Source organism: Phocoena phocoena, chromosome 15, assembly GCF_963924675.1.
Source record: "Phocoena phocoena chromosome 15, mPhoPho1.1, whole genome shotgun sequence".
Lineage (NCBI taxonomy): Eukaryota > Metazoa > Chordata > Mammalia > Artiodactyla > Phocoenidae > Phocoena > Phocoena phocoena.
The window spans coordinates 82,941,143-82,955,495 of NC_089233.1; the positions used below are offsets into that span (position 1 = coordinate 82,941,143).

General features: G+C 46.4%; 1 protein-coding gene across 1 annotated transcript in view; it reads right to left on the reverse strand.

Annotated features, from left to right (window-relative positions):
* LOC136135443 (serine/threonine-protein phosphatase 4 regulatory subunit 1-like) overlaps window positions 1-14,353 on the reverse strand; it is a 62,224-nt gene that overhangs the window by 21,671 nt on the left and 26,200 nt on the right. Inside the window, 1 exon segment of the mRNA XM_065893316.1 lies at window positions 6,896-7,042. Coding sequence (XP_065749388.1) covers window positions 6,896-7,042 — 147 coding nt within the window.

Here is a 14,353-nt window from a genome sequence, read left to right on the forward strand (position 1 = left end):
GAAAAAAATACAAGCATAAAGAACATATAGGGAATCTCTACATCATAGAGATATATAAACTATAAAAAAAAAGGTCAAAATGGGGACTCCCCTGGTGGACTAGTGGCTAAGAATCCACCTTCCAATCCAGGGGATGCAGGTTCGATCCCTGGTCAGGGAACTACGGTCCCACGTGCCGTGGGGCAACTAAGCCCACACGCCACAACTGCTGAACCCATGCGCTCTGGAACCCGTGCACCACAACTAGAGAATCTGCACACCACAACGAAAGATCCCACCTGCCACAACGAAAGATCCCACCTGCCACAATGAAAGATCCTGCGTGCTGCAGCTAAGACCCAACGTAGCCATAAATAAATAAATAAAATTTTTTAAAGGTCAAAATGGAAACTCTAGAGCTGAAAACGACAATAACTGAAATAAAAAATTTAATGGAAAGGGCTAATAGATTGGAGATGACAGAAAGAGTCACCAAACTTAAAAACAGATCAATGAAGGTCACTAAATCTGAACATCAGAGACAAAAATTACTTAAATAAACAAAACAAACAAACAAAAACAGAACCTCAAAGACCTACTGTTGGGACAATATCAAGGGTCCCAACTTTATAAGGCCCAGACTGAAAGGAGAAAGAGAGCAAAAGCACCTAAAGGAACAATAGCCAAACACTGCCCAAATAGGATATTTTCTCCACAGGAGTACGATGTGAATGACAGCTGACTTCCCCAGGAGACAACAGGGTGATATCTTTAAAGTGCTGCAAGGAAAAACGAAAACAAACCTCAATTCTATATCCAGTAAAACGATCATTCAAAAATGAAGGCAAAATAAAGACATTTTCCGATTAAAACTGGGAGATTTCATCAGCAGCCAACCAAATTCAAAAAAAGTATCAAAGGAAGTTCTTCAGGCTGCAGGGAAATGATACCAGATGGAAACTCAGACCTAGGAAAGGAAGCAAGAGCACCAAAAATGGTAAAAATGCGGGTATAAAGGGCTATGCATTTTTTCCCTTTTCTTACTTTCTCCCAAAGATAGAATTGTTCAAATCTAAAATCATAATACCACATTACCAGGATCATCATGTGATGTACATGTCATAATGTATATGACAACCACAGCACAGACGAGGAGAGGGTGAAGGGAGCTACGATGTTGCAGGGTCCCACATTTTTGAAAATCCTCAATAGAGAAATTAAAGTGCAGTATACAAAAATATCCAATTAGCCCGAGAAAAGGCAGGAAATAACAGAAGAACAAATGACACAAATGGAAAACAAATAACAAAATGGCAGAATTAAATTCAAATATATCAATAATTACATTAAACATAAATGGAATAAACACTCCAATTAAAAGGCAGAAACTATCAGATTGGCTATAAAACTCTATGCTAATGAAAGCAGGAGGATTTTAAATGTAAAGACATACAAGGTATTGAGTAAAGAGACGTAAACAAATATACTATGATGGGCAGTAAACATAAGAATGCTGGAGTGGTTACAGTAATATCACAGTGGACTACAAGATACAGATTACTACCAGTGATAAAGAAAGTCACTTCTTAGTAAAAGAGTCAATACATCACAAATATATAAACATTAAATGTATAGCTTTAAACACTTAAAGTAGACAAGAAGATAGGCTGAAAAATATTAAGCTTCCTCCTTAAGAAACTGGAAAACTACAAGCAAATTGAACTCAAGTAAGTAGAAGGAAGGAAATAATAAACAGTAGAGATTACCAGTATCATAAATGAAAGGGATAAAACTACAGATCTTCCAGGCATTAAGAGGTAAGGGAGGGGCTTCCCTGGCGGCACAGTGGTTGAGAGTCCGCCTGCCGATGCAGGGGTCGCAGGTTCGTGCCCTGGTCTGGGAGGATCCCACGTGCCATGGAGCGGCTGGGCCCGTGGGCCGTGGCCGCTGGGCCTGCGCATCCAGAGCCTGTGCTCCGCGGCGGGAGAGGCCACAACAGTGAGAGGCCCGCGTACCGCAAAAAAAAACAAAACAAAACAAAACAAAAAAAGAGGTAAGGGAATATTGTAAGCAACCTTATCCCAAAAACTTGATAAATTAACAACTTAGATGAAATTAATAAATTCCCTAAAATATACAGCTTACCTAATAACACAGATGAAATAACAACCCTGAATAGCCCATATCTGTGTTGAATCTGTTATCAAAAACCATCTCACAAAGAAAACCCTAGAACCAGAGGTTTTACTGGTGAATTCTAACAAATATTTAAGGGCAAAATAACACCAATCTTAAAAAAAATCTTTCAGAAAACAGAAGAGCAGGGAATACTTCCCAACTCATTTTTTGAAGCCAGAATAACCCCGATTCTAAAAGCTGACAAAAACATAACAGGAAAAGAAAATTGCTTACAATAGTCCACTTGAACATAGATGTGAAAATCTCAACAAAATGTCAGCAAATAATGGAGAAGGGAACGCTCTTCACAGTAGAGTGACAGCTGGAATCATCAGTGGATGCTAACACTAGTGGGTGAACGTTTGATGGACAGCAAACTTGTGTAGCTGCAAAGTAACTCCCCTTATTATGTCCAGAGGGGAAAAGCGGTGCAGAGAAACTTGGCAGACATCACCTCTGTCTAAGTCACCAGAGTTAACATCATCAATCTCAGGACGAACTGAAGTCCTGGGCCTCCTAACGTGACACATAAGGACACAACATTACTTCCAGGGCATCCCGCCAGAAATGCAGAGCCTGAATCTAGTCATGAGGAAACACAGGACAAACCTAAATTGGGAGACGTTCCACCAAAGCACTGGCCTGTCCTCTTCCAACATGTTAATGTTAACAAAATTCAGAGAAAGACTCAAGATCTGCCCCAGGTTCAAGGAGACAGAGGAGATGCGACAATTCAGTCCAATGTGTGATCCTGGACAAACGACAATATTTGAACATGAACCATGGGTGGGATATTAGTATTGTATCAGGGTTAAAATTCCTGATTTTGATCAGTGTACTATGGTTGTTTAGGAGAGAATTTCCTCGTTTTTAAAAAGGAAATATGCACTGAAGTATTTAGGAGTAAAGGGGCACAATGTCTCCAATTTACTCTCAAATGGCTCAGAAAAATATACACACATATGTGTATGTATATATCTGTGTGTGCACGCAGATGTGTAAAGAGAGAGGATGTGATTAAACAAACAGACGTAAGTATAAACCACTGGAGAAGTGAGATAAAGTATGTACAGGAGTTCACTCCTGCAACTTTTCCACAAGTTTGAAATTAAGACAGAATGAAAAATGACCCCCCAAAATGTTTAAAGAACTCTCCCACCCCCCCTCCAAAAAAAGAAAAAGGAAAGAAGGAAGGACTTCCCAGCCCTCATGTCTGCTCTGCCCACAGCACAGCACTGCCTTTTTTTTTTTTTTTTTTAAGCAGCAGAGCAGGCTCCTGGTTAGCAGTCCACCCACTATTCTACCTGGAACGTGCACATAGCAGACAAGAGGGAAAAGAGACCCAACTGGGGTGGGGGAGGAGGAAACTGTCCCCACAACACAAATGAGGCAAAGGCTGTGTCTCCCGAATTGAGGAGACACGTATTTCTGACCCGATGCTCGGCAGAACTGCATAGAGTGACAGCCACATAAATGAGCCACGAGGCTTCACATCCAGGGTGACGGACAACTAAGGAGGGCCCAGCGTCTCCATCCACCCTCTCCATCTGCCACGCCCACACGACCTTATTACTACCCGTGTGCAACAAATCCAGAAGCGTTCAAAAGTCAGCACTCCGAGCGACAAGAAATGACATTCCCGTGGCCCTGGGAACCACTTGTATGCAATGACGATCTTCACTCGGTTGCTGGGGGCCAACTATTCTTTATGGCACACAACCACAACATTCTTTTTAAATAAATGCACAAATAAAAACGAGCTCAAAACTAGGAAGACAACAAAACATAAGGAAGCCTTAATGTAAAAACGTGTTGTGAGAGAAAAATAGGCTTCTGACAATTAGTTATAATCTCAGAATGCTAATGGCCTTCCTGAGAGCGAGAGGAATTATAATTGGTCTCCGGTGGCCTGTTTATGCTGTCTAGATATAATTACAGGATACGGCGCTTCCAGGTTTTACCAATTCATTCATTCAACAACTAACATTTATTTAGTACTGACTCTGGGCCTGGCACTGTGCTGGGTGCCGAGGGCAGAAAGACACCTGTTGTTTAAGAAGCGCACTATTTTGAAGGAGAAATAAACAAACAAATGAAGTTCGCAGTTCGATTGCTAAATGACAGAAGACAGATATGAACCAAGCCTCCGGGATGCGTGAAGGAGGGAGTCGCTAATGTCACCTGGCATATTAGACAGACTTCACAGAACAAACCACACTTATCTGAGAAACCAGGACATAAGAAACCAACACATAATACATATTACCTGCACTGCACAAATCAATTTTAAAATGCCCATGCCATGTCCAGTTGGCTAGCTCCGATTCTCTCAATCATGTATACACTAGGGTTGCTGGCATCAGAATCGACTGATTGTAACTTCCAAAGGGAATACAAAGGCTAACGAATAGATGCACACTTTGTCTATAGAGGCACGCCGTTTCCTCGGAGCAAGAAGCAATTCCTTCAAAACGGCACTGTTCCGAGAGTGTGTGCCTATGGACATATGGACGTAGCAACATTCACACCATATGGCTGCAAAGAAAGCCCGAAATACAAGGGCATCGGAGCAGTGCAATTTGCTTCTTTTCTCACCTGTCACCTCCTCACACATACATGTTGGTAGCCACGGTGTTTGGGGTGTCACTCAGACCAGCTAAATGAGAGAGCGCTATCCTCCTGGGGAAGCTCTGCCAATCCCACACGTGGCCTCCGTCCCTTGAAGAATGAAATTCACTCCCTATTGTACTGTCATTTCCTAGCTGAAAAGAGAACAGCACCCTCTGTACTCCAGGACTCTGGGGGCCCAAGGAGTGAGACCCCCTCCAAGCCTCCTTGACCTCCAGGAAATAAGGGAAGACAGAGCAGCTTCTGGGTCTGACCCAAGCACACACGGGCCAGGCAAGGAGCCCCAAATCCTGCTTCCTTTGGGGCCCTAAGGGAGGAGAAGTGGCAATCTTCCAGAAGTGCCCTGAAACGCAGATGTGCCTCTACCTGAGGAGGGTTCAAGACCATTTCCGTTCTTTGCAGCCACGTTTAAAAGCTTGCACATTTCAAGTAATGAAATCGGCAACCCACTTTGAATAAAAAGTGCAGTTTATGTGAACTAATTTGTTCTGCAAGTGAAATGTGAAGAGAGCTTTTTGAAGACTTGTTATATTTTCCAAATATCTTCACCAAAAGAAGAATATTGCTGACAAGAATGGAGTGGTTGGAAACAAAACAAAATAAAAATCATGCAAAAACGCCTTTAAAATTATTTGTCATGGTATTTGGCAGTCTTTAGGAGTGAGATATTTGGTTGTCAGTTGTAGCTTTGGAAACTAGCCTAACCAACTTTCAAATGAAAAAGAAGATCTAGTTGGCAAAGTTTACCGCTCGACTGCCAAGCATCCCAACTAAATGACATTATCCAGGTTCATCCTGCAAAATGAATTTAATTTCTTACAGGGAAACTTGAAATTTATCAAAGAACCCTGGAGAATTTGAATTTTAATAATCAATTATTCTTCAGCCTGATTCATCTTATAAACATATGGAATATGCAAAAAATTAAATTAGTTAAAAAAGCCAGACCTTTAACTCATAGGTGAGGACAACTTTTACATAAATGAAGAATAATGGCCAAATGGTCTGATGCTGTATTACAAATTTTTAGCTCCATGGTGTACGTTTCCACTTTGAAAAAGAATTCCTTTTTCGAACATCATTCTTTCTCAACCAAGAAAACAACCATATCTTATTGTACTCACAATTAAGGCTTAAGATTTTGTAAATCCTTATGCATTTTCCTAAAATGCTGGAACATTCCTGGAGCTGTTTAGTTCTGTGATGCCAACACAAAGGGCCGGCCGGTGCAGCAACCCCTGCCTCGGTCCCTGGGGAGGGAGCGGCAGCTACGGAACACAAGGTAGCCTTGGAAGACCTTCCCCTGACCCACGAAGGAGAAGCCCGAGGACAAGCTGGGTCTTAGTCTAAGGGCAGCACGTAAAGGCCAGCACTGGCTCGTCAATAGCTAGTTTGTGAACAAGGGTTCCAGAAGCAAGTAGGAAGTCCTGGCTTGCATAATCACTTCATAATGGGCACAGAATCCTACAAACCCAAGGATACCACAAAATTAACTACTAAAAGTAGAAGACATTCAGTACTTACACTCTTTCTTTCATCGTATACCTTTAACTGACAAGAGCACAGAGACTTGGACACAGCATCTCCCAAACTGCTGTAAACATGATGGCCACATTCTTCAGATAGACTCTCTCTTATTTGCTGACATACCCAGCTTAGTCTCATCTTAATTTATAAAACAGACACACATGTCCATTCGATTTTTTTTTTTTTAATTGTCCAAGTACCACCTAAAAGCAGCTCCCATACCGCACTCGGTTCCTTACTTTGGGAAACAGGGTCCGTGACCCAAGCTGGCTCAAGGTTTACCTAATAAATCTCAGCATCTTGCCCAGCAGGAGTCCATGCCAGCTGCCTCACCTCTGCCCGAATCACTCTGATTTCCCAAGCTTTGCCTTCCGGAAACAACTGGATATAAGGATAATCACTTCCACGACAAGCTTGGATCTGAACTCAGAACTTTCTCTGATGGAGGCCACACCACCCGCTGCCTTGTTTATGGGAACAGAGCTGATCAGCACTGAACACACGTGACGCTTCGAGTCCCACACACGTCAAGTTATGGGACAGTCCGCCGAGGCTCGGGGCTGTCACTCCCCAAGGGACTTACACTCACGGCTTCTGCTTTGTACTCATCCTCACCGTCAGGGGCAGAGAGCGCCAGCGGGATTGGACACACTTTGTTTTCAATATCGTGCTGGAAAATTAGATCTTGTTCCAGAAGAATCAACAGCACCTCCTGACTTGATTTTCTAACCTGGAAGAGGCAAAAGGTGAAACACAGAATGAGCCAAAGTGCTTTCAGGATCAAAGACCAAACTTCCTACGGTGAGTGCCAGGCCGGCCCCTGCCTCCTTCCCCCGCCTCCGCCCGCCCCACCAAACGGATCTTCTGGCCCTTCGGTCACTTCCTCCCCCAGGCCTTAGATGAGGCCACCAACGGCACCGACTGTTCCTCTGCACTCAAGCCACACATCCCGTTTCCCACTCGGGTCGGATTCCCCATCTACACTCTGACAGCGTAACCAGGCTTGCACTTTGCCTTCACAACGCCTACCCCAGATTTCTACACACACACACACGCACACACACACACACACACACACACGCAGTTCTCCTGTATGATGACACATTGCTGTCTTCCCACCGCAGAGAGTGAACTTGGAGAGTGGGTACCATGCAGGCAGGGGGTGGGAAAACACGGCACTGTCCTCCCGACACCCTGTAGAGCCCTGGCGGGGAGGACCTGCTCTGCGAAGCGGGACACGCGCACAGAGGCTCCCGGGGCCAGAGACGGAAGGCTGGGGAGCTGCCTGCCCCTCACCGTCTGCACCCGGTGAGCGACCACCGGAGATCCAGGGCTCCTGAGAGGCTAGAGAGAGGACGTTTTGGGGAAGTGAAAGCACAGGAAATTCCAATCTGTAGAGGAAGTAATGAGACTGGCAGCTCACCGCAGTGATGGGAAGGCAGGAGAATGGAAACGGGGCCCAGAAACGTGCAGGCAGAGTCGCAGGTGTTAAGACAGGACCTGGTCATAAGGAGGCGAGCTTGGGAGGCTGGAACCCCGGAGGCCTGACAGCAGAAGTTTCTGAAGAGGTGGTGTTGTTCTAAGCCACCCAGTTTGTGGTACTTTGTTCTGGCAGCCCCAGGAGACTAACACCGCAAGCAGGAAAAGGGGAGAGGACAGCGTGCCCATGAGCAGAGAGGTGAACTCTGGGGAGAGGTCCCAGGTGACAGCATGGGGGCGGCGGGTGGATGGCGGAGTGCGAGCCTCAAGGGCCAGCAAGGTTGGAGCGGGAAAGGCTTCCAGGTCCCACTAAGACTTCTGGCGGCTACTGCGGCACCGTGGGAGCCCCAGGGTGGAAAAGCAGAGGAGTGACAAGATCGTCTTGGCCTCAGTGAGGGTGACAGCTTAGAAACCTCGAAGGCTTCTAAATGCTGAGAGCAGGCAAGGGGCTCCTGTGCAGCAACGCTTCCGGCTGTGACCAGGCATGGGCTTGGGGGCAGGGGACAGAGGGGAGAGGGGGTCCCTGCATGCATGTGGTCACAGAAAATCGAAGATGACTCGGGATCTTTGCCTCCAGGCACCAGTAAATAAAACAAGACTGAAGGTAGAGAGAACAGGTTTGGGTGCTGGAGAAGTTGAACTCTGCGGATCTGATGCAGTAGACCTCTAGGGAGAGCCAGCCACTGGGCTTTGGGGGAGGAGGTCAGCGACGCACCAACTCCGGAGGCCTGACTGAGACGCGGCATCCTGGTGTTCACACGCACAGGGACTTCCCCAGGCCCAGGGAGCAGATGAGACCCGGCACCATGAGAGAAAAAGACCAGACAACAGCCTGAAGGGCGGGCAAGGACCAGGGCTGGCGATGGAGACTGGGGAAGACACAGGCAGGGAGGGAAAGGCGGGGGGACGCTTCCGAGCCCAACAGGTGACACTGCAGTGGTGTGAATGCCGTGCCTGACCCGCGCTGTGCGACGATGACCAGTGGCGCCTCCTGGGCAGGGGAATCAGCCTCTTTGAGCCTCAATCTCTTCACCTGTAGAAGTGGGCAATGATAGCACCTATCTCACAGGTGGCTGTGGGGACGAAACGACCTCATATACATAAAGGACAGTGTCCGGGGCATATCGGGATGGAGCAACACTAATTGCTGAGTGGGCGTCCAAGAAAGGTTTCTTCAAAACCGCAAAAGCAGTTAACAGTGGCAAATGGGCAAAAGGATCAAACAAAGGAAAAAGGAAGTCACTGGACAAATAAATGGTGAAAAAAATAGAAATGCAACACCATAAAATAGTTCAAATGAGTGACCAAGAGCTCTCTGGATCATCGGGGATAGATCTTAAAAACGGGGGGAATAAAAGTAGGTGGCAGAAGGGAAAATACAGCCTGATGTCGTTTATGTGAGGTTTTAAAGCACCCGAAACAAGACACTCTCTTATTCAGGGCCACTTACACAGGCGGTGTGACTATAAAACCCAGCATGGAAGGGACACACCAAGCCAGGGTGGCAGGTTCCTACAGAAAAGGGAGAAGGGAGAATGGGATGGAGGAGGGGCCCGGTGCAGTTTTCACCGTACCTGCAACCTATAAATAAAAATAAAAAGGTTTGAAGCAAAATTGCAAAATGTTAACATTTCTCAAATATAGGCGGTTAGGGATATGGGTGTTTATGACATAATCCTCCCATGTGATTAAAATATTCTATGAAATTTTAAAAATTAAGACTATTTTTGAAAAAAAACAAAACATCAGATTTCACAATGAGATTAGTTGAGTCCATGGCAAGATACCTCTCACTGGCTTCGGGACCACCAGCTGCAGTACAACGAGCTGACCCCTGAACGGGAGCCCACAGAGGGTCAAGGCCACAGTGCAGACACTTGGAAAAGGAGTGATGGTGCACTCAGGGTCAAGGCCAGGGGACACAAAGATGGGAGACTTAGCCATGATTATAACTGAAAGAGAAAAGAGAGGGACTGGAAAATAAGTAAGCTATGAACAAGAGATGGGACCAAAGAGGGGAAGGAAGACATCAGACTGGAGGAGGAGGTCGGACGGCCGTTCCCCTGAGACAGAAGGCAAGGAGCCCGGGACAGCTACGTTACCAAAGGGAGAGTTTACAGCCAGTGCAGTTCCAAATACCTACCAGCCACCAGACCCTTTGCTAGGTCGCAGAGATAAAGAAAGAAGACCCAGGTCCTAGTGTCAGGGGCTCAGAGTCTAGAATGGGAGAGAAACTATTGGTTACAATGTCCAGTAGACCTGGGCAATCCCAAAACATACAGCAGACGAGCCTCGTGAGCCCGGGCTCCCAACACACACAGCCGCACTTCTCTGCACCTCGGCTTCCTCACCTCTAAAACAAGGACGAGCTCACCGGCATGCCCATCCTTCCCGAGACGGTTAGGAAGAGGAAACGAGAGCATGGTACGTCACACGGTGACAGCTCAAGACATCGCAGCTGTTAGCAATCGAGGCAGTCATGGTGACAACACTGCTGTCGTGCCCAATTCTGTGAATGTTATACCTCACAGGAGTCACCGCACGTTCAATGGTCATGAAAAGTACCTGATGATGAACAGAGAAAGACAGCCTGTCCCGAAATGCAGGTGCTGGATGGGGCCTGGCACACCCACTGCCTCAAGCAGCGAAATCTTCGTCTTGGCCCAATTATGAATCGTAACTCATCGGGGACCTTCAGGCACTGCGAGCAGCCCACACGGTCGGCATCTGTCAGAGGGAGGTGGGGACCGATGGGAGGAGAGAGGCATTGGGAAGGAGCAGGGAGACCGGCAGGAACGGAAGGAAGGGGCGGGGCAGACGCCTGTGGTGTCCACGGCGGGATGGGGACCGGAGGCCCATGGAGGAGGCTGGGCTGTGCCTGAGGGCACTAAAGAGTCTCAAGACTGTTCACTAAGATGCGACTTCATCATATTCCTGTGTTTAAAGACGACAGGAAGGGCAGAGGGGGTGTCTCAAGAGGTTATGTGTTTGTTACGGAAACAAAGGAGACTTGGGTCTAACCAGCTGTAGGAGGTGAGAGAAGGAAAGATCTGGGTGGTTCCCAGGTTGTGGCTCTGGGGAACTGAAGAAACTGGATGGCGGTTCCATTCACTGAGAGAGGGGATGAAGACTGAAGGCCTCTGTTTTCTCTGGGAAGTGAAATGCAAAGCCACTGGCTAGGCACAAGGCAGGGTGAGGTGAAGAGGCTTGATGAAAGTGGCAAAGGTCTAAAAGAGCTGCCAAGGATAATGTGAAAAGCAGCTGACGAGGGACAAGTAAAAGGATTGCCAAGCAGCACTGCAAGTCCCGCGGCGACCGGAACCCATAAATTTGCAATGGCCCCAGTCAGTGCACGATGTGACTCCCCTACCAAGATGGGAACCCAGGATGGAGGGGGCCGGTGGGCTGCGGGCGGCAGGGCCGGGAGGGCGGAAGCACGGTCCAAGGGAAGGAACTGGAGCGTGATGGTGGAGACGGCCTAAAGGGCAGGATGAGAGAGGGAGCAGCTGAGGAAGAACAGGAAGTAACAGCAGGGCACAGAGGGGGTCGGGGAGCCAGAGGTCTCCAGGGCAGGTGGGCTCAGGGCGGTAGGAAGTCAATGGTGAGAGAGTGGACGACATCTTCAGGACTTCAGAGGAGGCAGCTCTGGAGACCCCAGGAAAGGAGCGACCGAGGTACAGCAGGGCGGAGGCGGGCAGTGGAGGTGCGTGAACAGCACAGGCCGACAGTGGGGAGAGCCGGCTCTGCGCCATGGACACGACTCCTCAGCAAACACAGGCTGAGTGTCAGGAACCACGCGAGAGCCTGGGACCAAAACCACGGCTCCTGCCTCCCTCCTCTGGAGTCGAATGTAAGACAGTGATACATGACAGAGGCCAAGGCCAAAGGCCAACCCGGCACAACTTCATTTTTAAGAATGTATCCAAAGGAAAAAGAAAAGCCGACAGAAAAATAAAATTGCACCTTTTGTGACGCTCACTGCGTCTACAGGACAAGAAAGCTGAAAGGAAGCTAAGCATTCAAAACAATTAAAAATATGAAGACTATGAAGATGTACAACGTCTACGACACGCAGACGAGCTTCCTAGGGTAGAAAAATCCGTCCTACTCATCTCTTCATCCCCAGCAAGAAGCGCCATGCTCAGCTCGTGATGGGCGCTCAGAAGCCGTCTGAACAAATGCATGGACGGGGGAAACCGCATCGCATTATGATGAGACCTACGTAGGAAAACATGTAAGCGCCCGGAGAAGAAAATGCGAAAATAACCAAAATAATGACGACAGGACAGTGGAGGCAGGATGACTTCTTTCCTTATTTAAAACCATCCTTGGGCTTCCCTGGTGGCGCAGTGGTTGAGAAGTGGTTGAGAGTCCGCCTGCATCCTTGGGCTTCCCTGGTGGCGCAGTGGTTGAGAGTCCGCCTGCGAATGCAGGGGACGCGGGTTCGTGCCCCGGTCCGGGAAGATCCCACGTGCCGCAGAGCGGCTGGGCCCGTGAGCCATGGCCGCTGAGCCTGCGCGTCCGGAGCCTGTGCTCCGCAACGGGAGAGGCCACAAGAGTGAGAGGCCCGCGTACCACAAAAAATTTAAAAAAAAACATCCTTAATCCCATCACACTGTCTGATAGTCAAAAGTGAGCATCTGCTCTTTTAAGAATGCTTGGATCAAAGGAAAAATACAAGTCAAAACTGTGGACTTTCTTGGCAATGACAATAACAAAAACTTGGCATATCATAAAAAAATTAGTGGAAATCCATCCCCAGAATCAACTGACAGAAACAGAAATGACACAAGGTTATTTGTTGCAACAATTTTAATGTGGTAAAGGGTAGACATGACCTAAGGTCTACGGATAAAGTACAGTGGAGTGCTCTGATGCTGGGAAAAGTAACGAGGACGCCTTCCCTCGCCTGTCACGGGCTAATCTCCGGGACACCAAGACAATGGGAAAAGCAAGGGAGAGAGCACCAGGGACAGTATGCCACCTCACACCTGAGAGCGGGACAAGGCGGTACAGGATACAAGGACGTACGTGTATTTGCTTAGAGTTATTTGTGCGTGTGTATTTTTTGAAGGCAAGAACAAACCAAAAGCTAATAAAAATGAACATCCATAGGGGAGAGAGAGAACGGGGAGGGAGACAGGAGTAGAAATCAGATTTCTCTAAATGTACTTTCTTTTACAGTTTTGACTTTAGAATCATGTAAAAACATTTTAAATAATTACAAGTCTAAATTAGGTCAAAATGTAAAAGCTAAAGCAATTCTTAAAAATGAAAAATACATGAAAACAAATGAGCCTAACTGTGTATCAGGATGGCAGCTTAACCACAAAAAGAAGGGTTAATGCAAGTGACTTTAAGATACAGTAGTATTAATACGACTGTGCATCTCTACTGGGAGATAGCCTAAAAGCAAAAAGAACCGCAAAGAAATCTTAAACTACATTCAGTCATCCTACCAGGTTGTTAGTAATACTACTGGTATTTTTATTTTAGATACACACACACACACATCACACACACACACATTAATACCATGGAGAAGGAAGATTTATACTGCGTAAAAAACAAACAAATAAAAAGATACAAATATAAAAATCAAGTAAGTAAAAGCCCTATAATCTTAAATTTGAGTTGGAAATATCAATCCAACTAAACTCATGAGGAATTTTTATTTTTTTAAGAAAATAAATTGCTCTGTCACTAGAAGCCATGACCACTCTTGTAGCAATGAGCATCTCTGGTACCCACATTCTCGTTTCTTATTATTATTTCCCTCATAAAGGAACCAGGGCTCCTTGGAGAAATAGCTGATTCCAGGTAAAGTGAGCTAGCAAAGTCTACTGGATCACATTAAGAAAATTCAGGAGCCAACCTGAAGGGTTACCTCTGGTCAAAACTAGGACAATTTGATTATTAAAAAGAATAAAAACTACAGTGGCTTAAAACATATCTAATATGTTAAAATTCAGGAGTTCATAATAGTACTCAACATAAAATTTTAAAACCTAATTGGTAACCTTGTAGATTATTAGGATACCAATTATTCTAGAAACTGGTAAATAAAGGGTAAAAGTAAATCATTTAACCTGTCTCCCATAGACAGTTTCTCAGAGTTACCAAATAGCTGAGGGGGAAGTTCTTTATGGAAGAATTCCAGCTATTAAATTAAGAAGGAATGATGAGGGATTCCCTGGTGGCACAATGGTTAAGAATCCACCTGCCAATGCAGGGGACGCAGGTTCGAGCCCTGGTCTGGGAAGATCCCACATGCTCTGGAGCAACTAAGCCCATAACTACTGAGCCTGTGCTCAGAGCCCGTGAGCCACAACTACTAAGCCCGCGTGCCACAACTACCGAAGCCCACATGCTTAGAGCCTGTGCTCCGTAACAAAAGAAGCCACCGCAATGAGAAGTCCGCGCATCACAGCAAAGAGTAGCCCCCTGCAGCTCACTGCAACTAGGGAAAGCCTGCGGGCAGCAACGAAGACCCAACGCAGCCAAAAATAAATAAATAAATAAATTTATTTAAAAAAAGAAGAAGGAATGATGTTGATAACAG